Source organism: Primulina eburnea, chromosome 16 (genome assembly GCF_022965805.1).
Source record: "Primulina eburnea isolate SZY01 chromosome 16, ASM2296580v1, whole genome shotgun sequence".
Taxonomy (NCBI): Eukaryota; Viridiplantae; Streptophyta; class Magnoliopsida; order Lamiales; family Gesneriaceae; genus Primulina; species Primulina eburnea.
In genome coordinates this window covers 3491402-3518250 of record NC_133116.1, presented here as the reverse complement: position 1 = coordinate 3518250, position 26849 = coordinate 3491402, and the positions used below count along the sequence as shown (strand labels likewise).

The window sequence follows — 26849 nt, the reverse complement described above, 5'->3', positions numbered from 1 at the left end:
GTATAATCTATCACTCTTTCGGATCTCATGATACATAGAAGAATGTGACCGAGTATGTCGTTTCATGTATGTTTTTCGAAGGTTGATATAATATGTTGGCTTGCAGCCCTCGATAATCGGTAGAATCTTGCAGCTTGATGCCAAATAATAAGGTCATGATGGCAGCTGATGTTGTGTCAATTATGCTCTACCATTATCCATCTTAAATGTTCTGCCTTCCGACATGCTCGTATGCTGGCATGGATATATATATATATATATATATATATATATATATATATATATATATATATATATATATATATATATATAGACATTTGTATATATATACATATGTATATATATGAAAGCATTATTCTAGTTTTCCGATCAAAACTTTCGTTGTTAAGTTATAAGGCAGATTTTCTTGAATGGTATATCGCTTTTATTCTTCCTTTAATCAAAGATATACGTCAACTAACTGATAAAGTAATCTCCCGTCGACGTGGAATCAAATTTTAAAACTTAAGTTGAAAAAAGAGAAAATGTTTTATTTTGGTCAACTTAAATAATCTCACCGTAGACATGATACAGTATTTTCAATGTATCAGTATTGTGAAAATTAAAAAAATAGTGTACAAAACCAAAATTTCAAAATTTAGTTGGTCAAAATCCAAAATTAAACAAATTGTGTATAAAAAAACTACTTTCCCTAAAAATAAATAACCTAAAAGATAAAAATTGAACACAAAAATTGTTGTTTATTTCAGTTTAATATATTTAAATAGTTGCCACAATCGACTGCTAGCGTTTAAAATCCGTGACGGGTAAATTGTCTGACTTGATAAAATATTAAAAAATATCACGATCATGCACTTATCTGTAATGGAACAGTCTGTACGTATCTATCATCTCCGATAATCTACGTTTCCTTTCTTGATCGATGTATGTTAAGAAATGCTTTGAACATATGGCCACTTTTCTTGACACAAGATTCGATATCTCTTTCTCGATTTCTCATCTCCGATCTGCAGCACACGGAAACGGCTCGTCTTGGTTCTAATGGACGCTGCAATAATATATAATGCACGCATATACGTTTCTTCGTCAAAGCTACACTTCAATACAGAAATATCTAAGGTTGAAATTCAGTGATTACCTTGTGTTCTTCGTTACAAGGGCTTGGTGACATTGATCTATAATGGATTGTGCCCGACCTTCTCAGTAGCAAACGAAGAGGTGAGACTGAGCATCTCCCTGCAGGTTTGAATTCAAGGGAGAATGTCAAAATATCATGAGTGACAGAGTGAGCTCGCATTCATGTAACTCAACTTGCATGGCGCGGGGCGACCCCAAATCGTTTATCAACCCACTTTTTTGGTCTGAACAGCTCATAGTTTTAATTATAGACATAAATCTTGATTAAGAATCGTTGTCAACATAAATACAGTAACTCAAAAATGTAATTCTTGAGAGCGAGTGACACTTTGACATATCTCTCAACCAATCCAAATATATTGAGAACTGACCTGATTCTTTATCAGACACGACTCTCATGTAAGAGAAGATTTTAGAAATTGGAGAATTTTCAACACTTGAGATCCTTGACTGTCCTTTTCTGCATAAAATATCACACTTTAAGCTAGATTGATAAAATCAAGAGATGTCAAAAAAAATTAAAAAAATGATCGAGAAAATATCACATTTTTCTCATGTTTTCATTTACCTTAATACAGATGATTTATGCTCCGATTTTGATGCTTGAAATGCTTTATCAAATGTAATATCTGTGGCAAAAGTAAATTTCATTTCATTACAAATAATACACCTTATAAATATTCAACTAATACTTTCTCATTGAACCAGAGAAAGAGAAGGTAGTAGAATGTGTGCTTTATCTTAAATCCAAATAACCATATTTTTTAAGCAATTTTATTAGAAGGGTAAATTTTTTTCCCAACCCAATTAATTCTTTTGTTTTATATTTATGCCACATGCTGAGTTCAACTTTCTTGATCCCTTCAAAGTACATCTTGGTTCAGTTCATGCAGAACACTAAAAATTCTCAATAAGACAACGGATATACAAGTTTAGCTGTTAAAGGACAAATCTAGTAATGGACGTGACAAGAGCAGAAAAATCACAATTTTAGTCATGTCGGTTGTCTAGTTTTAAGTTTATTCCTATAATTTATCAAAGTTTAGCTTTCACACTAATTTAGTTTTTTTTTTTTTTTGTTTTGGTCTTTTTTTTCCGAAACTATTAAATCCATCGAATATGATTTATTTGACATTGATTTTCTCTTATATAACACATGTGACGAGAATTAAGCATATTAATATTACTCAAATTTAAAATTATCTGATAAAAAATAAAGAGAAAATTAAATCAAAACGACTCTCAATACTTCAAAACGAGATGAAAAAGATGTAGTTTTATTTTATTTTTTGTTTATATATATTGAAATATATATAAAAAAATTTATTATTGTCACATGAACCATATATGAGAGTATTATTGCCAAATAAACAATATTTAGTAGATTTAATGGTTTCGAAAAAACCAAACTTTGACAAATAACATGACTAAAACTTGAAACAAACCAACTTATCAGACTAAAATTTCAATTTTCTCTTACCAGCCATCCTGAATATTTGTTTTCAAATATTCGAAATTCTTTAGTTAAAAACCTAGTTTCTTACCGAAATTTTACAACAGATCGACGTCATGCACAAATTCTTATCACCGAAACAATTTTAAAAAATACTACAACAAAAAAGTTACTTTGCTCTGGTTGGTGCTTGTCATATTCAGGACATGGACTGCAATTTTTGGGCAAAAACTTTGATTTCGCTGATATAACATTATCTGCATCTGCACCCGAAAAAAAAAAAAAAAAAACATGGCAATAATAAGCTCATGTCTAAACACAGAAAACAAAGATTGATATATCGTTAAAAGGGTTACTGAAAAAGTTGTGAAAAAAAAATTAATTGCCTGGAATGTTGTACTTCTTATGATGCTTTATCATCGATTGTTTCGATAGGCCTCTCAAATCCAAGAATCCTTGGTAAGTGCTTAATCTCTACGTTTTCATATATACATACATTAAAAAAAATCAATAGAATAATGTACCCTTTAGCTTCTCCTTCACCATAAAATCAACAATATTTTTGTGGTGATAATTAAATTCAGTAAGATTTTAATTAATTTTACCTGTTGAATGGAAGAATATCGAATATATGTATCAGAGAATTCATTGACTTTTTCATCCAAGAATTTGTTGAGTTCATCAGCCAGAGAGCCCAGATGATCAACGGTATGGACTAGAGCTCTGGCAACATAATCTTTCGACCCCTCTACCAAACTGAAAAAGGAATATATCAAACTCGAATGATCAAAAACCGTACCAATTATTCTTTTGAATTCAGAACAAATAATATGCAAGATCTGTTATTAATGACATACAAGTGTTTATGATTCTCGTTGACATAGGATGACTCGAAATATTCGGCTGCTGAATATAATTGTTCCCTCAGAGTTTTCAAATCCTAAAAGCAATGAAAGTAATAAGAACATCGATCAGATGCAATAAAAACAAGATAGAAATCTAGATTTTGTTTCAAGGCTGAAGAATCTTTCATGTATTTGGGAAAGAGCTAGTCTTCAAATTAAATCAATTGAACTAATAAAGAGTACTATGTACACAGGTATAGAGTTTTACCTTGAAGCTACTAGCAAACTGGGAGCTGCGTTGTATGGATATATCATCCATCGAATTTGCAAACATGTGAGCATCCATTTGGTTCAAAAACAACTTCAGAAAGTACCTTAATTTATGTAATAAAAATGAAACGGAAGAACACATGCATGCATATAATACATTTTCATTCCCTTCTATTTCAGCATCAGATTTTAACTTCTTTGTCTGTGAGAAAACGAGAAGAGAGAAGTTAAATTTGATAAACTACAGATCAGGGAGGAACCAAGAAGTTCAACATGAATACCACGTATATACACACAAACATAGGCACACGTATAATATAAATATTTTTGGAATTCCAAAATATAAAATCCTAATATAAAGTTTGTGAATTGACAGGAAATATATATAATGGTTGTTTTTATTTAGTATTGTTATTAGTTCGGTGGGAAATTATTGATCTTCAATTATTTGACGACCTATGCATGGTTTATTATGGGTTTAAGTTGGTGGTTCAAATTCATCATCCATCCAATTTAATTTGGTGTCTTGAGTTTTGAATTATTGAACAAACAAAATAAATAACTTGGCCCAGGCTACATTTAATGCTTATTATATAATTCAATTCATTTTTAAAGAATAATATCGCATTTTATTTTGAAGTACTGTATGATATAATTGGATCAAATCAAAGGTTATTTTTAGTTTGCTAGCCCAAAGTATGGTAATTGTAATCGAGGACAGGTCCAAGTCCTGTTATTATGGGCCCACTGATAGACTGGGCCTCGTTTTTCACTAGTGGGCTGGACTGTAATCCCCAAAAATGAAGATATCCCCAAATCCATCCATAAACAATACCCTACTGTCGCCATTTCGACACAAGAATCGAGGATGGTGAGAGGGAGCGGAGTGCTACTAAAATGCGCCGGGGTCGGAATAAACACCTCCCTCCTGGAGATGTTGGTCTGTCCACTATCCAAGCAGCCCTTGAGACTTTGCGTGAAAACCAATGCCTTAATAAGCGATTCAATCGGCGTTTCTTATCCAATTGTGGATGGAATTCCTCGCCTTGTCCCCACCGACGGGATCATAATCGATGCCGCCGATCAAATATCTCATCCCGAGAAGGTAATTAGTCAACGTTGACCAAGATAAGGTAGTATTAGTCATGAATTTTGTAATGGGTGCCGCAAATTTGTGGCATTTGTGGATTGTTAATTAAGGTAAAGTTCGCGTCGAAAAACGCCAAAGACTAAATGGATCAAACTCACGATGAAATCAGGTTCTTTATTTGTGATATCACTCTCTTGTATATTTTGTTCGATAGTCAGTGGGCAGATATCATGTTCGCTACACGCTTTTGTATTTGATGTCATAAAATCTATAGAATTTGATTCTAGAGTTTATATTTTTCATTGCTGGATATTTTGATCTAATTTATATTTTTTTCACAAGTAGTCCCTAAATAATTTTAGGTACCGCGTAGTTTATGGTACGAGGTATATAATATGGAGATAGATAATATTTTATAATAATAAAATAAATAGATAATGAAAGTTAATATATTGTTTGATTTGATTGATTAAATTTGAAATAATATGATATTATTATTTTGTCATTGTCGAAAATATTAATAGAATATTAATAATATTATTTATTAGGGGTAATATCGTAATTTTGTATTATTGATTTAATTGATGTGAGATAAATTATTACGAATTTGATTGATGTGAAATAAATAATTAATAGTTTGATTGATCGAGATAAATAATACTTGTACAAAACAAGTGATATGATATGATTATTTATATCAGTACTTTAGCATAAAAAAGAATTTTTTTTTCATTGATGATCTAAATAAGAGATCCGTCTCACAAAATACGATTCGTGAGATACAAAACTATTTGCTTTTTCATATGAATGATAATCAAGAGCACATTTGCTGTGTTGTACGATGACTTCGAATCAAATACTATTTATTCCACAATTCTTGGTCTGATATATTTTCTTGTATAGCTGCCGTAACCATCTTGCCCCGTTGTAGTCATTTGAGAACTTTACTGCGCTAGGTTTCTTTCACACGTTCAACGGAAGCTGAGGACTGAAGTCATTCAAATACTCTACAGGAGCGAGAGAAAACGGATCAGTTGAAGTAAACAAAAATTGCTCTCTCTGTCTCTCTCTCACTTCACCGCTCAAACATATTTGGAATTCGCAATTTCAATATCTCAGAGTTTTAAAATTGGGTATTTTTTCTCTCCTGTAAAAATATTTTAAATTTGAAGAAATATTGCACTAATTTTTTTTTATTTATTTTGTGATATTTTTTCTTCTTTCTGAATTTAGAAGTTAGAACTATTTAAGTCTATCAATCTATGAACTATATGAGCATATTATCATTTAGGGTTTAAGCAAACATGCCTCACTTAAGAAAACAATTGTCTTTAACATAAAAAAAAATGAAAGAAAAAACAAAATGAAGAGGCTTTAATTAAAAACGAAAGTAGGCACAATTGAATCAGAATGACTTTGATAACAAGTTGAATGATCAAGAACATAATGAATTGAGGGACTACGCAATGAAGGCTCAAAACATATATACGAGGACAAATGTACACCTTTAGATTCATTTTACAAATATCATTATATTTATGTCGATAAAAAATATATGAAAATCAAGTTTTGTGGACTCGCCTCAAATATAAAAAAAACTGAGGTCTGGAAATGTTGCGGGCACAACCGGTTCAATTAATATTAAAAATCTCAATACATTAAATATAATCACACACACATATATAGTTCATGTATGCATAAATAAATGCATATATATATGTGTTTTATTTTAGTGAATTTGTTACTAAGAAAAAATATATAGAAGTGCATATGTGTATTGTGTGAATCTAAACTAGCAGAAGAGTCCTCTCTCGCCACCACCTTTCACCCAAAATGACGCATACATGTCCGATTTGTTTGGTGTGCAGATCGAAAGGGGAAAGAAATTAGAGACTTATTAGGAGAGAGGAACACCAATGATAAACAATAGAAACCAACAACATTTTAGGGAAAGAAATGGATTATTTGACGCAATATTCTTCTCTAACAAGAAGCTTGCCACCCCTTGTTATCCTCGTGTTTTTATCTATCACCACCACCATCATCACGGCTACGACCACGATCCCCGCCTTGAGAACGACCACCACAACTTTCAACGTAACGGCCCTCACATTTTCCGAATCATATTCCCCTCTCTTTAGCGAATTCAACATCCAACGATCACCCGACGAAAAGACCGTTCGCCTCCTCCTCAGCCGTTTTTCAGGTCAAATTTTGTATTAGCGAATCCCATTATTCAATATCTTGTGACGTGTTTGCATGAAACTTTAACATGTACGTTTGATGTGATTAAATTTTCCTAACAATTTTCATACTTTTATTTAATTTTCAGGTTCCGGAATTATATCTTCTGATTATTACAATTATGGTTTCTTTAGCGCCAGTATTAAGATGCCATCGGAACATACTGCCGGAATTGTGGTTGCTTTCTATGTAAGTACAATTCATTTCAATTATTCATTAATATTTTGACAGTACATACTATAGTGATCATGTAATTGCCTTTTCTTATTCAGTTTATAGAATACATACAAACAAATTAAAGGTTAAAAAAACATGAAGGAGCTTTGGTATTATATATAAATATTTGGCATTCCAACAAGTATACTGATCTCTTGATTTATACAAGTAGACCTGACAAAGATGGTTTTGTGTAGACATCAAATGTGGACACATTTGAAAGGAACCACGACGAATTAGACATAGAGTTTCTGGGAAACACAAATGGTAAGCCATGGAGATTTCAGACGAACGTGTACGGGAATGGAAGCGTGTCTCGGGGGAGGGAGGAAAGGTATCGAATGTGGTTCGATCCAAGCAAGGATTCACATCGATACAGCATTCTCTGGAACCCGAAACGCATCATGTAAGTTACTTTTCGTGTTTGGCCGTGTGTTAATAGTTTTGCTGTGCTGAGAATTAATAGTTTTGTCTTTTGGATCTTAACATGCTATATTAGCCGAATGCAATAATATTAATGAATTCAGATTTTACGTGGACAATGTCCCAATACGAGAAGTGATACACAATCCATCCATGAGGGGGGATTACCCGTCCAAACCAATGTCAATTTATGCTACCATATGGGATGCTTCGTCCTGGGCTACGAATGGCGGCAGAGAAAAGGTTAACTACCAATTCGAACCCTTTGTTACAGAATTCACAGATCTTGTCCTCGAGGGATGCATCGTCGATCCTAACGAGCAAATATTGTCCACAAATTGCACGGATAGGATTGAAACGTTGATTGCAAAAGACTACTCTTCTATCTCTTCCGAAGGATACAAATCCATGAAATGGTTTCGCGAAAACCATATGTATTATTCGTATTGCTACGATAATATAAGATATCCCGTGCCACCTCCGGAATGCGTGATTGTGTCTTCGGAGAGGGAGATGTTTAAAACTACTGGGAGGCTGAGGGAGAAATTCAAGTTTAATGGCAGCCATCGTCACCACCGCGGGAGGAGTTCGAGGAGGCGGAACAACCGTGGCGTTGCTTCGTACCAAAAAATGATGTGATGTGATCATATATGCTAGATATTTTTGTATTTGGTGTAACGTCGTAGTGTGATCGAGAATCTGTATGTTTTCGTGACAAATTGTGTGATAGATGCTGATTAAGGAATTTTTATCTAGGTAAATTAGAAGTTAATCGTTTAATTAGATCGTAAAGATGAAATATATCCATGATATCTTATCAACTTCATCTTACCGAAGACGTGCTCTTAGAAATTAGAATCCAAGAAAATAAAAAAACGACTCATTTATAATGGGATTTAACTCAAGTTCAGATTGGACAAGATGTAAACTAGAAAACATGATGTTTAAGCTTGTTTTTCAGCTAGAAATAAACAACAAACTCCACATTATCAACAAAAACTCTTACAAACATGAACTCTACGACGAGCGAGAGCCAGAAAGAGAGATCGAGAAAAGAAAAGGAGGTAGAAGACAGCAACAGGCATCGATCGATGGCTCTAAACACGTCCATCCCACAAGCATTCAGAGTTAGCTTTACCGGCCCTCAGAAGTCGTTCGATCTCTTCTGGAGGCTGCAATCCTAAGGCCTTAGCACGTTTCCAACGGTCCAGTCTGTTCATGCCTATGCAAGGGCCATACGCCATGTTCATGTCAAATTGCCTAAGAACATCCTCCTTGTCATCATATTCGTCTGCGTCATATCATGCTTATGTTAAAGTAGTCATCAAGCAAAAACCAAAAAAAAAAAAAAAAAGGTTTGTACAAGAGAGGAATAACTAAAAAAAATACAAAAATCCATGAAATTCAGTTGTTTCTCGAATGTGTTAATTTGATTGAGAGGTTTTGGTAATAACATAAAAATAATAATTAAATGAACAGAGTGTCCAGATCGCTTTAAAAAAGAGTTCATTCCGATCCAAAGTCAAAACAACGCTTAATTTTCTGCATTGTACTTGGATTTCAATAGAAAAGGAACAAGAGCGGAAGAGGTCAAACCCCGGAGATCGAAAGAGCCATGGGAAACAAGAGCAGGGGGTTGTACGACGTCGGATCCGCAGGAAGCAGAACCTTTGGACCTCGGAGTTTTCTTCGACGATGCTGGCTTTGTGATACCCGCTTTCTTCTTCTGTTGCCTAAAGAAACCCTTCATGTCGGAAGCCATTATTTCAGATTAGGCCTTTTTGATTTTGAAAACGAAACTAATTTCGGCCTATAAAGAAGGTCGCCGCCATACGTGTAGTCCTAGCACGCTGAATTAATAAATAAAGAAGATCACGTGTCTTGAAAGATGCGAGTATTTATATTTATAATAAAAAATATATATTTTTAGTATAAAAAATAATATTTTTTATAAATAAATACGTGTGAAATCATTTGATTATCATTAATTAATTAGACGATAAATTACAATTTGTCCAGTTTGTACAGCATCTGATATCATAGTTTCTAATCCCAGGCCGAGGTCTCAAATGACGGGCCCTCGAAAAATAAATGAGAGGACCGGAGTCTGAGCCTCTTATTTTTAAAAAATAAAAATTAAATTATTAATAAAATAAGATACTGAAATTTGAAAATAAATAAATGGAAAAATCCGGACCCCTGAAAAGTTAATAAACGGAAGAAAGGGTCGGAGTCTCAAGATCACTTGTAGACTGACGCAATATTAAGTACGTAAACTTCAATCCTCGAAGTCACAGAAATTTCTGCAACTTTTCAATAAATTTTTGTGCACTTCCAATAGATTCGAGTGAGAAAGGATGCAACGAGTTTGTTATATTTGAGCCGAAGAGATGATGGGTTTAGCTTAATAGTCGTGTGTATTTGGGCATCGTATGTATTTGTTGTTAATAAACGTGCAGAACGGGGAGAAGATGAGAGATTCTGTTGCACACTTGCAATACGGCGAATAACTTATTGTTTTTCTTCATAGTCAATCAATTATTTTCCCCGAATCTGCTTTCCGTGGGAACATCCGGCGTGATTTTCAGATCTTTCGTTCGTAAATATATTTATTACTTGTTTTAGACCGAGTAAAATATATCCTTTCAATACCTCGTAATTGGAATTCGATTCCTTTTTCTTTTTTTAAATATTTATATATCTTACTAGTTACTAGTAATTAATCCGGTGGAGATCGGCGGAGGTCCGGATTAACTGCCATGTCGATTGTGATTCGAAGACACTACTCTGGGAATTTGATGGTTGATCGATCGGCGGATGATTGCTCGTGAGCAAGCGCAAGGCGCGAACTATCCTAGACGTCTGCGATGCCACTTCAAGTCTTTATGATCCCCAGGCATGTCAATTAGGTCTTTTACTTGACTGGCTTTTAAAGCTTTTTAGTTTTAGAGTTTCGGTGATTTCTATTTGGATGAGGGGTGTTTAGCGTGTGTACAATGGCAGACTTTTTGATGTTGCCCTCGTTTGTTTGCCTTTTTGCTTTAGGGTGCTCTGAATTGTAAACGTGGCCAATTTGGGGATTACTGATATTTTTTCCACTTATCTGCTATCATCTGTTGGTATATGCGAATTTTGGATTCGTGGAAATGAAATTTTTTAGCTCGTGCTTCAGCTTATGCATTTAGATTTAGTTGCCCTTATTTGTCCGGGATGATTCCGTTAGTTGACTGGATTTTTTTTGCGCTTCTCAGATTCCATGCTTGAGAATAAACTGTAGGATGCAAGTTCCAGTTAACAAGGCAGGTCATATTAATACGGTAAGATAATTAACAGGTTAATCGGTCATGTTGTTTATTAAATTATCATTTCCTATTACCCCTTGGTAGCTCACTCTTTTTTTGTAGAAAGCCATAGAAATTGTTTAAGAAGCTCTTCCATACATCTTTTAGCTTGTCTAGCTTTACCTTCTTTGTTGTGAGTTGAGGAATTACCTGATAGCATCTTAGCGCTTCGGTCCTATTCTTTTCTGTACATAACTTAGACGTTTGTCAGGCGGTCAACTCGCTAACAATCAGGCAAAACAAAAGTTTTTCATGCATGAAAGTGAATATGAACATATGATAATCTCTTTCATTGTAAGATTTTTTTTTATTGAATACAGCATTGTGATTTTTTTACTGTGCTATTGATGAATGGTCATTTTCTATCACAAAATAGAAAACTAATAGATGTCATTTTGCCCAATTCCTCAATATCTTATTGTTCGTGTGTGCCTTTTCTGTTGCGTGCACATTGAGCATTGTCTAAGTTTGATTAAATGAAATGATTTGTTTTTATTTGTTCTTTTACTGCATCTTCTAGTTGTGGGTTGTGTGATCTTAACTGTCTAAATCACCATGTCTCGTCATACATTTCTCTCTCTTGCTCTCTCTCTTTTTGATTGGTTGTCGTACCTTTCTCTTTTCCATACCCCATCCCCCCATACTTCTCATTTTACATAGTACTTCATATTTTGAACTGTGCCCAAAAAAATAAAAGCTGCACCATTTCTTCTTCTGATGACAGATTTATTGTGTTTCGCCAGTTAACAATATGGTATATTTAACATGTTTTTCTAATTGAATAGGTGATACCTCAAATTAAGGAGGAGTTCGGTTGTTGTTCTGATAGAAGTCAAGAGGTTGACTCTAGAATTAAGTCTGGAACGTGCAATGTGTGCTCTGCCCCTTGCTCATCTTGCTATCATGACAATCAAATTCTTATGAAATCAGCCGTTGAAACCGCTGGAGAAACCTGTGCAGAACATACAGTGGTTGACTGGGGCAAACAAAGTGAAATTGAGCAGCTCAGTGGAATGAGCATTATAGAAACCATGAACTCAAGTGCTGATTCCTCTGAAATTGCTGTATGTAAAGCACTCTCGAGGACTTCTGATGCACCTGCATTAGATGATGCTGTGGCGCTCTCGAAGTTTGCGGCACAGAAAGTTCCAGAAGGCAATGATAATTGTTTGTCACATGACACTAAAATTCGTGACACCACCAAAATGCTAAACTTCACTTCTAAGAATGGGCATAGGATGGATCCGCCCTGCTCTTCCCTGTCCATCGGTTGCCCCATTGTTCAGAGGGATGAACTGACCACCAACTCTCTGTTATGTAGCTCAAACTCAAGGGGCATAGATGTGGATAAGAGTTCTAATCCCAAGGTTGAATCATTGGAGAGCTCAAAGGAACACTTGAATCCGTCACTGGTTGGAACAGTGCTAACTGATGTTTCTCACGATCTACCTGCTACTGCACCTATGTCCTCTGAAATCATTGATGATATGAAAGCAGAAATCCATCCCATGGACGGGGCCGAGGACTCAGATATGGTGGAGCAGGATGTAAGAATGTCTTCATCCTTTTTTTAATATGACATTTATGCTATCCTGTTTGATAAAATTTGACGAGCCTTAACAACATTCTTTTCTGTAGTGATTCCCATTTTAATCACTCTCGAATGGTTACAGATTTCTTATATTTATATTTTGAAGTGCGAAAACAAATTTGATATAAATCCTATTTTTTATGGCAGACTCCCCTTTAAGCATTGATAATGCATATAAGTGTGACCGAGTTCTTTTTGGATTCAAATATAGAATATATGTTGATGTTAAAATCTGTTACTCAAATTATCCTTTTTTTGGCGAATTCCATCATGAAAAGCAGAATTTCCAGATATTTCATTATTTTATAGAAAATTTTAGTCATCTATTAAAACTCGATGAAGAACACTTGAACCCTGAAAGTGTGACTTTCTTCGTGACTAATACTGCCTACAAGCGTTGCAACATCCTATCAGCATATTGTATTAGAATGTTGCCTAGACCTATGTTGATGGCATTTTTAATATATATTTATTGAGCATGTGGAGAAATTCATCCCCAAAACTTGGAAGGTTTGAAGTTGTTTATGAGAAAGCTTCTTCATGGTCTTTGAATTTCTCATTTATAATTTAATCCTTGATCAAATCAGATGTTGATTGAAGTTGCTCTTTTTTCTGGTATAGGTTAAAGTTTGTGATATCTGTGGAGATGCAGGTCGAGAGGATTTGCTTGCTATCTGTTGTAGGTGTAGTGATGGGGCAGAACACACGTAAGCCGTAAAAAAAAATTAGTATCTGTCTGTGCCATATTTTTTTACGTTGCTACTTTCAAATATCAATAACCTACTCATCCTATCTCAGGTATTGCATGCGGGAAATGCTGGCTAAAGTCCCTGAAATTGACTGGATGTGTGAAGAATGCAAGTCCAGCGAGAAGGTGAGGTATCGGAGACCAGAAAAGTTAGGAAAGATGGATGAAATTGAGAAAATCAATTCCGGTCAAGCAAGTAGCGAACATATGAATAGTTATGATGTTGAGGGAAATAGAACGAGGGGCTGCCTAAATATTCCCACCAAAAGGCCCAGAGATGATGCTGATACTGAAGTTTTTTCTGTGGTGAAGAAGCCTGCTGTTGACTCGACATTTGGGACATCGAAGCTCTCTTGGTCAGACAAGGCGCCTGCTCTTTCTCGTGAGAATTCCTTAAAGAATCTAGATAAGGGAAAAGTGCAGCCTTCACATGGGAGTTCAACTTCTGATGCTGTCACAGTTAATAATACACCAGAATTTGCAGGCCCTGATTCAGATCAACGATCACCGAATTTCCGAGGTTCTCTCATGTTTATATGCTATGTATCATTGATCACTGGTATTCCTGGGGTTTCTCCCTTTAAAAGAAAGTTTTTCACACAGTGGGTTTTGGTCTGACACGTGGATTGTTGCCTCAATGTCCCTGAATAATAAGAAATTCTTCCAATTCTGCAGGTACTTTCTCAAAACCTAATTCATTTGCATTTCTAAATTCAAAGCCGAAGGTCAAGCTTGTTGATCAAGTTCTTCAGCGGGAGAATCGTCTTAAGAATGGCACTATCAGATCAATAGGCAGATCAATTTCATTTTCTGAATCAAAAACCAAGATGCTATCACCTAGACTGTCAAACATCCAGGATATTAAGAATACAAAACGGCGAAGCTTATTTGAACGACAGGGCTCTTTAAGATCAGAAGACAGGCCAATTAATTCGATGATGGCTACTTCAATGAGTTCCGTCTCAAGAAAAGATAAAAGATTAGTATCTAGGGCCGAATCTTGTTCACTTTCTGTATCTACCAATCACCATGAAACAAAGCCAGTACAACTTGGTAAACCGGTGGCATTATCAAGATCATCCAGTATTGCATCTCGACAGAATGCAGATTTGGCTGGTTCTGTAGGTACAGTTTGATTCAAAGTTGTGGAATGGTACCTGATATACTTTTAAAATTTTTAATCATTTTTTTGCTGCTCCAAATACTCTGTGTGGGCAGGTGATTTTAAGAAACCATCAACATATGGCCTCAATACTCCTAGAGTGTCATCTGCTAATGACATTAACAACTTTGATGAGAAATCCAATCACACTATCCCCAATGAGGATTCTTCATCATGCTCAGGTGATTTTGAAACACCACACTTTAGTGCTATTGAATGCCGACCTGATGGATTTGCTCAGCCTGGAGAACTAACAAATTCTGGTGAATCATCGAGGGAAGATCCTGGAAGCGACTTCCGGGTGTCATATGTAAAATCTTTCAGAAAAGAAAGCATTAACCTGAAAGCTGCTATTGAGGCTGCTGTGCGGAGAAAACCAATAGGTTACAAAAAGCATATATATGATGACACATCAGCATCGAGCAAGGGTTGTGATTTTTCTTCTAAAGATCATATATCAAGTTCAATTGGCAGGAAAATGCAGACTTCTGCTGCAGAGACAGCCGAGAGGCGTACTGTATCCCAAATTTTGACTGCTGACTCTCATGGAACTCTCAACACTGTGGACAACTTCTCATCAGTGGCTGTGGAGGCTCTTTCTTCTGGAGGAGATGAAGTGCCAAGTGTTCCATTGGATGTACAGGCTTCCTCCAGAGACATGTACAGTAATGTTGAGGCACCTAGGCATTTCAATTTGAAATCCTTTGCGATCCCCGACCATGAATACATATGGCGGTATGCATATTTTCTGCAAACTCGTTTGATTTTATATTTAACTCTAGTTGTGATGCAGCTGAGTTCTTTGGTGCGGAAACTATTGTTTCTCACTTTTTCCTTTAAATGCAGAGGAAGCTTTGAGATTTATCAAAGTGGTAAAGTCTTCACTGTCTGGGATGGAATCCAAGCCCATATGTCTACATGTGCATCACAAAAGGTTATAGAATCTTTAAATAAGTTTAAAAGCAGAATTGTCCTAAATGAAGTGCCTCGCATAAGCACCTGGCCAGTACAGTTTCAGGAACATGGGGTTGGGGAGGATAACATTGCCCTTTTCTTTTTTGCTAAAGATCTTGAGAGGTAACTTATTGAGTTTTTCCATTTCTTTTTATTTTTATCTCTATCCAGTTTCTTCTGTTTGAAGGTAGCCATATTGTGCTACAGCTATGCCAAAAGCTACAAAGTTTGGCTGGAGAATATGATGAAGAACGACCTTGCTCTCAAAGGGAGTTTTAATGGTGTTGAACTCCTGATATTTCCTTCCAATCAGCTTCCTGAGAATTCCCAGAGTAAGCCAAATTTAGACTATCTTTACTTGAGAAACTAGATCTCATTGATTTTTGAAGATTGTCTTTAGTAATGATCATTAAAGGGAACAGTTTTCATTATGAGGATTTGCATTTTATGAAAACCTATAATATAATAATAAAGGAAGTGTTTGCTATTTTGGTTGGGCATGTTTAAGCTGTTTAGGAACCCCACTATTGAACACCTTTATATGATTGCCTGAAACTGATCGTGCTTGCAAGAATTGGGTGCAGCGACATTGGTTGGACCTTGACCAACAAATTGAATTTTTCATATTCTGGTTTCAATGATATGGAGCCATGAAAAAGTTTGAGAAGTTATAATTTCCATGCCTTTCTGTATTCCTTCACAGTGAGAGAAGATAGGATGCAATTTTCTTGATATTTCATGCAGGGTGGAATACATTATTCTTCCTTTGGGGTGTGTTCAGAGCAAAGAAAGGGAGTTGCTTGCGAAATATGCCCGACACCTTGAAGCAGTTTTCTGCGCCTCAAAATATTCCCCCATCTATAATGTCTGTGCCTGGGAACAGGTGCACAATTAGACCAGTCACTAAGGATTTGCTTGCAGGCGATGATATATCCTCTGAGCGAAAAGTCAATGCCTCAGAAAACCTTTGTGATGCAATGTTGACTAAAGCTGTAAATGGAGATTGTGGTCTCAAAGCATCTTCTTTGGATTGTTTTGATGGTAGACAAAATTCCAGCTTCTCCACTGCAGTAAGAGTTGCCAGACCGACATGTCAAAAACCAATGGATAATTGTCTGGTACTTTCCATTTATGCATAAAAAAAATTATATCGCTGAATGATGAATGGGTCTGATCTTCCCATAGTTGTGTTGTTTGTCGAGTAAAAATGCTGGCGTTTTGACCTTTTTGGATTGGCTAGTTTTGCTTGTTGCATTGCATGATAACCTTTTTCTTTTCAAAATTTGGGTCAGTTGCTTTGCTGATATCTTGTTTCTGGATGATCGATTGTCTAGTGCCATGTTTGTTCTGTTAGACATCACTATGGCATTCTGATATGTATTTCCATATTGTTGTCCATAGGAAGGAGGAGCCAGTTCCATCCATAGACCCTTCCAGTCTATTTTGAGTTCCATTATTCCCGAAAACGAGCCTGTGTTAAGGCAATTGGATACTCTAGTTCATAGAGAACAGCCATCGTATCCTTCCTACAATCCTTCAGATTGTAGCCCTGATATGCCTCCTGAGGGAGGCGTAGGTGAGACACCTACTGTCTTGAGCAGAATGACCTGCAGTCAAGATCAAGTGAAGTTAAGAATGGTTGGTGAAGATCTGTCCACGTGTGTCGAAGTTCCCATGGAGGAAGACCGAGACACCAGAGGGCTAAACGCAGACATCAACAGATTGCTTTTGAACCACGATGAATATCTGCATCCCAAGTGTACAAGCATGGAAACTCGAGCTCCTTATGCATGCACTAGTCAAGTTTTGCCTGAAAATGATGATAAACATGGCCTACCACTTAGAGCACTTGAAAAAGTAAGTATAGATGTATGAAAGTTCACTGATCTTTCTATGCATGTGATGGTTTCTTCTTGTATTGATGGTTTTGCGGCACAGATGAACCATGTGGTTTCGGAGAATCGAGACTATGAAGTGTGTGATGAGACTGTCATCCTCGGGCATTCAGAAAATGCTGAAAGGCGTTTCTTCCCCGTGGAATTACATCCATTGAGGGGCATACAGCTGGTTGAGAGATCGATGCTTCAGAAACCGAATCCATTGGAACAAAACCAGCATCATGATAGGGCACCGAACCTTGAGCTTGCTTTAGGGGCCGAAAGAAAATCCTCGACTTCGGACATCCAACCATCAATAATCAGGAATGTTGGAAGAAAAGTAGCCAAGGAATACATCCATGGTGAGAGATCAATCAAAGCAGATGACGACGACGACGACGAATCGGCCTCTCTTTCCCTCTCTCTTTCGTTCCCCTTTCCCAAGGAGTAAAAAACCACAAAAATGCTCAAAAAACTGAGCAGCTTGTGTCTCAGAAAGATCATGTCACTACCTGATTGCTTCTCTTTCACGATTTTGGATACTAGTAGTGATGTACGTCAAAAGTACATATCCGGGCTTGTATAGCTGTAAGTAGGTACGGTATATGTAGTGGGATCGTGTTTTATGATCTTCAATCGGTTACCTGAAAAATAGTTGGTAAAGCCACACATTCAAATTATAACTCTTTTAGATCACATCCTCTACAGTACCTGTATAGTTGGCAAGTGCGAAGTTCCTGTGGCTGTCTGATTATTTGTAGATACAGTTTCAGGACTGTTTTTGCCATGAAAATGTTTGGCTCCTCATGCTAATAACTTCACAAATCATTATGATTCTCTCTGTAATTCATCATGGCGTGCCAAAGATGATATATCATAGCTTGGGGAAATAACTCTTTGGGAGTAGATCTCGGATTCAAGAACGAACGAGTTCTCTTCTTGGGCCAGGAAAAAAATTAAAAAATAAAATTTAAAGAATCAGAAGATGACGTTTGTATGAAGTTCAGAGGTATTAATTCCACATATGGTCTCTTGGGTTTCATGTGAGATCGTCTCACGCATCTTAATCTGTGAGACCGGTCGACCTTATCGATATTCACAATAAAAAATAATACTCTTAGCATAAAAAATATTACTTTTTCATGGATACCCAAATAAAAGATTCGTCTCACAAATACGAGTTATAAGACCGTCTCACACAAGTTTTTGTCTGATATAAATGATGTTTTTTTCAATATAATCGTGCTGAATTGCTTAGTTGATATTTGAGACAAGAAAAAGGAAATGGATAGAAAACCGGAAAGCAACTCATTGCTCTCAACAAAAATACAAGTATATAGCATTGAAAACCCCACAAATATAACTTGAAATTTTATTTTTTAACGTTATTTTAATTTTCATTTCTTCAATGGGAAAACTCAGAGAAGAAAGACGAAGTGCGGTAGAACTTCATGCAATGAAATAATTTATAATTTCGAGTGTAGTTTTCTACAAAATTGCATGAAGTATTGACATTACAATAGCCATTTCTTTGGAGCTCTAATGGATGAAAAAATCAAGGATTTATAAAAGTACTTATGGTTTTTACTTAATTTTTTTAAAATAGACTAATACTTATTGCTTTACATTGAACCGATGACATCACGGGGAAGAGTTGACATAAAAAATTAACATTCTACACTATTCAATTCAAACAGTCTGCACCCGGGGACGGGTGACGACATTTCCATTTTGGAGTATTGGGTTGAAAGCAACGAAAAACTACGTTTGATTTTGTCTAAGCATTGCATCTGGTTATACAATGTTATCAATATCTAGGATTTGTATGTATACCAAGCATAATAATTTTACAATAATGAATCACGGGATCGTGTTATCTGATTATTGTTGCGAGCATACAGGTGCAGCAGCAGCATTATAGTTACCATCAAAATGTAGCATCAGCTTATTCAATTTGTGATTGCTTATCCTCTGCTGGTACACACTGCAGCTCTTCTTATCTTCTTCCAACCCTGAAGCATCATCATCAGAAGTTGGTGGTAAGAGCATTGTTGCAAGCTTAACGATGTCTTTACTCGAATTAATGATTCGGTTAAAGCAGAGGTATCTGCCGTAAGAACAAGGATCCTCAAAAACACAGATATGAGCGTCTACCAAGAACGGCAAGTCCACAGTCACAAACACACCATTTTTAAACATCTCCGCTGCCCCCAATAAGTAGGGATCTTTTATACTCAAATCAGGACGCATTAACAGGCCTCCATTTATAGACACCATGTTCACCCCTCTGTCCTTCGCCAATGCCCACGCTGTCTTCTCCGCTACCGTCTTCCATACTCCATGCCATAACTATGTAAAACATACAATACAAGATTTTACAATCAGTGTCTTAGTGATCAATAAACTCTGCTAGTACTACTTTACAGTACGTGGCCAGCAGGAGCAGTTGCCCCCTCTTCCCTGTTAACCCTTCCAACATGTATTTTGCCGTGTGTTGAACATGGGATAAAAAGTGTTTTTGCCTCCCCTAAGTTTTAAGAATCTTCTAATGTTAAGTTCCGGTCCCTGCTTGTCGACAATTCTCACTTCATCACTTCTACCTTAGTTCAATATTCAGCTGTTGCTTTAGGTACTTTCATATTATTCGGAAGAACAGATTCTACAATTAAATTAAATGTTACTAAGAAAATATATATAGAATTAAGGGGCATTGTGTGGTGGATGAGGCTCTTTATGAACGATCCATGTAAATCGGATGTTATATAGCATTCTTTTTTCACTTCAAAATTCAGTTGCTAACACACAAGATGGGATTTTGTTTTGAGTACCTTAAATTTTTTACAAAAGTTGATGTCACTCCAATTTCTTTCGTCAACACGAACATCATCGTCCTCGACGCCGTTATTATTGTGGTGTTGGCTGTCCCTCCAGATGACAGCTGCCGCAGAGGAGGTAAAAACAACCTTGTCTATAGTGTGTGTCTGTGCACAAGCTTCCAGGACATTGTGTGCTGCTCTTACTTCCAATTCACCCATATATTCCTGTATTGTGTGTATACTCGACACCCTATGTTAATCAAGTGAATTCAATATTTGTGATCTCCAATTGGAAAAAGAAGTGTTCACGTACGTCATTAGATGGATGATCGGAGGGAGGCTCAAAGGAGTAAAACAAGGCACAACATCCCTTCAGCGCCTGCATAATGCTACCATAATCCAATGGATCTGAATGGAATACTCTCAACTTTTCACCATATTTACTCCATTGCCTCTCCTCATACCACTCATCTGAAATCAGTATCACATCATTTATATAATTTACGACGACAAAAGTCAACAATTTATTAATGCAAGACTTCGTAATTGCCTGGACACAACCAAGAAATCGAAGAACCGGAAGGAAACAGAAAAAAACGAAAGCTGTACACAGGCGAACAAATTTATACTCATACTCTACGATATTTATTCAAAAATCCACTTAATTAGAAGAAACTCGCAGATTCTAAACCAAAAATTAACACACACACTTAACACCAAACACATGGCAAGCACGTACCCCCGTGGTTGTGCACCGCAGCGTGAACCGTATACCCTCTCTGCAACAGGCGGTGCACCAGGGCGGAGCCCAACTGCCCCGACGCGTCCATTACGCACACCGTCCCCATCGACGATTCATCCCAAAAAACAGCCGCAGGTGCCATTACCCCCCAGCTGCGTATGAAAAAACTCCGAAATGGGTATCTAATATAATCTAAATCATGAAAAAACAGGTAGAAAAGGGGAATTTGGATTTGAAAGAGTTGAGTAGACGCGCATATATATTTATAGGAAGGGGAAGGACCAGACTGGTAGTTGTGCGCGAGTTGGATGTTTTCTTGGCATTCAAAGAGTGCGGGGGAGTTAATAGTAAGTAGATAGTTGGGAAGCTGGTGGTTAGCTTTCCTAACCATCTATTATTATCCTTGTTTTTATTATAATTAAATCTATAATTTGACACTAATTTTTTTTTTCAAAATTTTAATTCAACTATCCGACAAAAACTTGTGTAAGACGGTCTCAATGATCATATTTTGTGAGACGGATCTCTTATTTGGTTCATCCATAAAAAAAAATTTTATGCCAAGAGTATTATTTTTTTATTGTGAATATCTTAAGGTTGACATATCTCACAAATAAATATTCGTGATATCATCCCACAAGAGACCTACTCACGATATCTAAGTGAAATAAAAACTAAAAAGAAATTTACATATTATTCAAATTCCAACTTCTAATTTGTTCATTAGGGACATAAAGAGCCATAATTTTAATGAATGAAAATATAGGCTAACACAGCAAAATCTAGATCAAACACAACACGACGACCGACAGGCTGTGTGTTGTGTTTCTTCTAGAATTCAAGCAGACATTGTGTGGGCATAATAAAGCCCAAGAGTTTCACCACCAACCAACCCATCTAGTTTGAAAACTGTAGTAAAAGAAGAAAAAAAACGTAATTAAGAACAAGTTGCATCAAATGCATGTGCATGCATATATCGAACTTTTCGAATTTATTATTATTATTATTATTCATAAAATGCCACAATCTTGAAATCAACGCTGGAAATAAATAGTTGGAGAGAAGTAAAAAGTTGGTTGAAATAATAAAGAAATGACTGCTTTTTAGTTTGGTGGGAAACATCCCCTTTGGTCTTAATTTGCCACATATTTGTGGTTTTGAGTTGAGAAAACCTCATAGCTTGACTTGATCCCCTCCATGTACATATTCCACTCGTACGAAATACATATATATATTGACATATAATTTGCAAGAAAAGCTTTTCAGAGATGCCATTATCAGTACGTAACATAATTGTGAGCAGGACAGATTGTACGTAGATACTAATTATGAGTTAAGTTTGGGTCAATTTCATTTCCAACCGCAAAATAAATTAGCATCAACCCATCTATCCATACTATAGATCAAGAAAGCCCCTTCGGGTCTGTTGTATTTATCAAAAATTGAATTTAAGAATTATTTTTTAAAATTTTCGACGTTATTACTTGAATTTACTAAATTCCAACTTTCAAATTGTTTCGATTTAATTAATAACGATTTATTTGATCCTAAGTGTTGATCCAGTGATATTGCATGGATCATATGTAGCTGCAATTGGATTCATTCTTAAGGCATTGTCTTGAGGGTAGGTTGAACTATAAGTGGATTTTTTTTTACACTGAAAATAGTTTCTATTTTTACTCTATTTAATTCATTTAAAAATAGTTAATTATATTCTGTCCAATAATAAGTTTAAAAAAAAAAGAAAAAAAATGCTACTAAATATAAAAATTGAATTATATATTGGAGATAATAAAAAAAAAGTTTGTATAATTGACAGGGAAGAGGGAGTAATTTAAAATATTGGGAATGATGGCTGCAGTAAATTAAATGCCCTCGAAAGAAGGTGTATCACTTGGACAGCAAAATCCAGATCAAACGTATCCCCCACAAACCAAAGCAAACTCTAACAACATAAATAAACACAGGTCATTTTCAATACAGGTCGACCTACAGGCTGTGAATAGGTTACATAATTAAGGTGGCCCAATAAAACATAATGTATTCGGGTACGGCCCGCTTTGAATAAAGCCCGTTTCCCGAGCAAGTGCAACCCAAACGCGTACAGCAAGAAACAAAGCGTAAATGGCAGTAAACACCAGTTTTGGTAATAACTTTATGGCATTGACAACCCTTTAGTAAATAGTAGTAGTACAGATAGATTGTTCATAAAGTTGATGGTTTGACAAGAATTTAAGGCAAATACTAGCTAAGATTCTTAAGCCTGAACCACGACTTCATGTACTAAGCCAAGCGAATCGGCATTAAGAGATTACACATGCTGGCACGGATCGTGCGCCGTCGGAGGTAACACTTCTCTTGGTTTGTACCATGGGAAGAAGGCAATTAGACTCTTTTAATTTGGGCCATTTGAATTTCTTCCTCTCTTCATTTTTCCACAGCTTTGCAGCAATATATTTAAAGCCTCCCTTTATATAAGAAACAAATAGCGAGACAAGTTCTCTGCGCATAGTGAAGCAAACTCATCCGTTAAAACACCTTTAGTTCAATCGCATGACAAATTTGCTCTTTTGACGAAAAAGGTTTCACTTACAGAGGTGAGCAAGGGGATCGGCCTCCATTCACATAGTAGACGAATAAATATGAATCATAATGCTGCCCATTGATATAATAAAAATTGTATAATCTCCGTAAGCACTGAAAGGACATTTTCTTGTACAGATGTATGGCTGGAATATTGTATGAGATCACATGAAGATAAACAGCACGACAAGTTGAAATATTAGAAGCGAACTTCACAACCTCGTGTATGAGTGAACTTGCTGAAAATCCAGGATCAGATGATACTCAGTTAAAAAACTGTTTCTTCAACACATTGGATGAAGTTAATAGCCAAAAAGAGGACATAAAGAAAGAAAAGAAGAAACTTGCCTATTCCCAGGTTTCTATAGGACTCTAAGACTCCTAGTGTTAAGATGTATACCAGTGTTTGGTCAGAGTTTGGCGAGTCAAAGCTGAGTAAATCCTCTATCTGGCAGGTATAAAGTCAGATTGATAAGAGAACAGAAAAACGCACAATAACATTATTATAGAGAGAGTGAATTCTTGAATGGAACACACACCAATAGCCAGTAATGCTCAAGAGCGAAGAGAAGGCCTTCGCAGGGTTAAAACCCAACTAAATCAGGACCTGTATTTAAACCGGTGGTGAAGCCATAGGTGAGCAGGTAGGTGCAGTTGCTCTCTATCCTAAATTTTTCTACAAACTTGTATGTCGTAAGTATTTATTATACTCACAAATTCATATGATTTTGCTCCCGTTAAATTATTTTATTTTAATTCCCAACCAACCTACCCACACATACACAACAATTCTGATTCTGTCGCATATTTAACAGCAGATGACTACTAAGTCCGTCGAGACTCACCTCACTCTCTTTCGCCAAAACAACTCTTGCAGTCACAAATCCAATAAGTTCATCATTCTGTGGATTGTTCTGGCTTTGGTCAACAGCTCCCCAGGACACAATATCACGGCCATTAACAACATTGTGGAAAAACTCAGACTCATACCTAATGAATCATAGCATAATTTTAACATAAAATTTAAGCTACATCTGAAACTTACGAGCATGAAAGTAAGGGGGGCATTCCAACCTTATTGGAAACAGATCTCCATGAATTCTTTCCAGAACTGATAAATCAGGTGGTTGTATCGGCCTAAAAGATATACTTGGATGGCAGGGCACTTTGAGATTTACCATTGAAGAATGTTGAATCAATTCCCAGTAAATATTTGACGTATTTAAAAAATAACTTCATCCTTTTATGCAACATTATCCATGCTAGCCATTCAGCCTCAGAAGGCCTATTAAAGATGCATTGTCATCTGTATATTCTTTACTCGGAGTAATTGCAAACATTTAAACAAACATAAAAACAGAGAGAGAGAAGATATAGCAGTAAAAGCTACTCAAACAATGGTTTGATAACCTAGTGTATTCCATATGCTCATTGACCATCATTAAAAAGTAGGGGTTCATTCAAGGAGTTATTGTTGCTTGAAAAGAAGCCACGGGCTACCACCATAAACAATATGACCCATGCTATGTAAATGCTAAATACAATTATTCGAAAACAAGAATTTAATCCCACATAAAGAATCGTAAATATCTTCTTTGAGATTGAACAATTTCACCCAATTGTGTGACTGTGAGTCTGTGGATGTGATATGATCTACAGATCTACTAAACTGAGACCAACAATGAACTCAATCATCACAACTATTAGGAATACCATATTTAACTTCCAAGTTATATTTCTCCATTGAAATAGCATTCTTTTTTCAAAAAAAACTTAAAAGCATTCTTACTAATTACTATGAGGAACAAAGAATTGCAAGTAGTCAGCGCCCACCCGACCCCCATGCACCCAAAAAAAAAAAATAAATAAAGAATAAATTTATGCTTACAGTCTGATGTAGTACGGTCATCCAAGGGCTCGTATGTCAATAAGCATACGGATAACCTAGCATCGCACTCACATTTGGATACCTATGTAGTTTCATACGATTTAAGTTGGGTATTAGGAATAAGAATAGTCATACTATTGAATGCCATGACTCGAGTACACTGGCTTTTTTTCTTGTTACCTAAAAATAAGTTAATGATCAAAATTTCCAGTCTTGGCCCCAAAAAATTTACTTCACATTCAACAATAAGTCCATAACCGAGCCAAACAGAAAATTGATCGAGGATTGATTAAAGTCAGCAACGCCACTAAAAGTGAAACCGAGATCAGTATACTCCTAACCATATCATTTGAAAAGGCTCCGTTTTTTTTCCTCCTGAAAACAAGATTTTCGTAAGATAATGTTTACATGACATTATAGAAGCGACCTTTCTTACAGATACCAAGACTCCTTAACAAGGAAGTATCAATAACCGAGAAATCAATAACCATTATAATTTCTATTCATTTTTGCCATCAATTACACAAGAAAATAAGTAAATCAAAACCACCCACATAAATATCAGACAAAAACAAGCATTTCAAATTAATGGCAATTCAAGGAAGAAACCGAAATGGGATTTTAATTTCTATACGACAATAGTAAAAAGAAGACAGTAATCATCAAACCCGTACCTTTAACTCAATCGCGTCGATAGAAGCACTTATCTGGCCTCATACAACCAGTAATTGACACTAAAGAAACGATAGACGACCAAAAAAGGAAGATTGTTTCCTCTCCTTCGTGGAAAAGAAATCATTAACAGATCACTACTTGGGGTTATATATGATCAAAGTGCACGTGTAAGATGGGAATCGGTCGCTTTTTGGTTTCGTAATTCCATTTTATTCGATTCTTCTCGGTGAGCTGGTTCAGGCTCTGAATCTTCGTACTGTAAGACTTGGGATGGGCTGGGATCGACTATTTCTCTTCTACTGTACTTTCGGTACTAATTTAGAAGGGGAAAAAGGAAGAAAGAAGAGGAAAAATAAAAACGCACCCATTTTCCATTGCAGATATAACTTGAGTTTATTCGACAATAATAATATTATATTATATAAACAAACGTAGTATATATTTAAAAAAATTATTAAATATTGATGGGTATACGATTTATATCGTAATATAAAAATTTAAAGTTTTTTTATAAATATTTTTTAGATCAAAAGTTATAATCTTTTAAAAAATTCAAAAAATCTGAAATAACAACATAAACTTTAGAATAAAAGACACATCTTCTCCGACAGTCGAATCATACATCGGACATTGACGATATAGGAAAGTACGTGCGCAGAGAATGCAATATGTTGAATATCATTTACCTCCAACAAATCTTATGCATATAGCTGCAGACAAGATACATCATCTGCCGTAGCCAATGAGTCTTTATGCGCATATGTGAGGTTCACATCCTAGAGGGTAAAGTGGAG

General features: G+C 35.9%; 7 protein-coding genes across 15 annotated transcripts; 3 read left to right on the top strand and 4 right to left on the bottom strand.

Annotated features, from left to right (window-relative positions):
* Positions 1-66: 66 nt before the first annotated feature.
* Positions 67-4040, bottom strand: LOC140817106 (protein ABIL2-like). Of its 2 annotated transcripts, XM_073176697.1 has the most exons (10): positions 3704-4040; positions 3448-3530; positions 3196-3346; positions 2977-3064; positions 2764-2853; positions 1706-1766; positions 1509-1597; positions 1139-1236; positions 906-1048; positions 67-201 (listed from the first exon to the last, which is right to left on the bottom strand). In XM_073176697.1, exons 1-10 carry the CDS (start codon positions 3845-3847, stop codon positions 177-179), a joined length of 972 nt encoding a protein of 323 aa, XP_073032798.1. In that variant the 5' UTR covers positions 3848-4040; the 3' UTR covers positions 67-176. The 2 variants fall into 2 exon arrangements, with proteins under 2 accessions (XP_073032798.1, XP_073032799.1); XM_073176698.1 differs by lacking the exon at positions 67-201 and having other exon boundaries at positions 752-1048.
* Positions 4041-4533: 493 nt separating this feature from the next.
* Positions 4534-5097, top strand: LOC140816623 (uncharacterized). The gene has a single exon (XM_073176000.1). The coding sequence runs from the start codon at positions 4574-4576 to the stop codon at positions 4826-4828; it is 255 nt and encodes an 84-aa protein (XP_073032101.1). The 5' UTR covers positions 4534-4573; the 3' UTR covers positions 4829-5097.
* A 1502-nt stretch (positions 5098-6599) lies between these two features.
* On the top strand, positions 6600-8483 carry LOC140816794 (probable xyloglucan endotransglucosylase/hydrolase protein 30). The gene is made up of 4 exons (XM_073176247.1): positions 6600-7001; positions 7128-7228; positions 7453-7661; positions 7783-8483. Exons 1-4 carry the CDS (start codon positions 6752-6754, stop codon positions 8315-8317), a joined length of 1095 nt encoding a protein of 364 aa, XP_073032348.1. The 5' UTR covers positions 6600-6751; the 3' UTR covers positions 8318-8483.
* Positions 8484-8547: 64 nt separating this feature from the next.
* On the bottom strand, positions 8548-9523 carry LOC140816604 (uncharacterized). Its single transcript, XM_073175985.1, has 2 exons — positions 9275-9523; positions 8548-8969 (listed from the first exon to the last, which is right to left on the bottom strand). The coding sequence occupies exons 1-2, from the start codon at positions 9438-9440 to the stop codon at positions 8776-8778; spliced, it is 360 nt and encodes a 119-aa protein (XP_073032086.1). The 5' UTR covers positions 9441-9523; the 3' UTR covers positions 8548-8775.
* A 356-nt stretch (positions 9524-9879) lies between these two features.
* On the top strand, positions 9880-18047 carry LOC140815878 (ASI1-immunoprecipitated protein 2-like). 5 transcript variants are annotated; one of them, XM_073174883.1, is made up of 13 exons: positions 9880-9945; positions 10388-10574; positions 10930-10995; positions 11805-12566; positions 13232-13317; positions 13409-13878; positions 14034-14483; positions 14577-15255; positions 15367-15597; positions 15682-15806; positions 16219-16592; positions 16876-17331; positions 17413-18047. In XM_073174883.1, the coding sequence occupies exons 3-13, from the start codon at positions 10957-10959 to the stop codon at positions 17800-17802; spliced, it is 4062 nt and encodes a 1353-aa protein (XP_073030984.1). In that variant the 5' UTR covers positions 9880-9945; positions 10388-10574; positions 10930-10956; the 3' UTR covers positions 17803-18047. The 5 variants fall into 5 exon arrangements, with proteins under 5 accessions (XP_073030984.1, XP_073030987.1, XP_073030983.1 ...); XM_073174886.1 differs by having other exon boundaries at positions 9900-10574; positions 11826-12566; XM_073174882.1 differs by having other exon boundaries at positions 9900-10574.
* A 958-nt stretch (positions 18048-19005) lies between these two features.
* On the bottom strand, positions 19006-21215 carry LOC140815879 (cinnamoyl-CoA reductase 1-like). The gene is made up of 4 exons (XM_073174888.1): positions 20907-21215; positions 20481-20638; positions 20180-20392; positions 19006-19700 (listed from the first exon to the last, which is right to left on the bottom strand). The coding sequence occupies exons 1-4, from the start codon at positions 21049-21051 to the stop codon at positions 19233-19235; spliced, it is 984 nt and encodes a 327-aa protein (XP_073030989.1). The 5' UTR covers positions 21052-21215; the 3' UTR covers positions 19006-19232.
* A 1715-nt stretch (positions 21216-22930) lies between these two features.
* Positions 22931-26441, bottom strand: LOC140816943 (histone acetyltransferase MCC1-like). 4 transcript variants are annotated; one of them, XM_073176456.1, is made up of 8 exons: positions 26055-26441; positions 25561-25755; positions 25381-25462; positions 24567-24777; positions 24338-24482; positions 23837-23940; positions 23503-23727; positions 22931-23411 (listed from the first exon to the last, which is right to left on the bottom strand). In XM_073176456.1, the coding sequence occupies exons 4-8, from the start codon at positions 24671-24673 to the stop codon at positions 23213-23215; spliced, it is 780 nt and encodes a 259-aa protein (XP_073032557.1). In that variant the 5' UTR covers positions 24674-24777; positions 25381-25462; positions 25561-25755; positions 26055-26441; the 3' UTR covers positions 22931-23212. The 4 variants fall into 4 exon arrangements, with proteins under 4 accessions (XP_073032557.1, XP_073032555.1, XP_073032556.1 ...); XM_073176454.1 differs by lacking the exon at positions 25561-25755; XM_073176455.1 differs by lacking the exons at positions 25381-25462; positions 25561-25755 and having other exon boundaries at positions 24567-24807.
* Between the last annotated feature and the right edge of the window lie 408 nt (positions 26442-26849).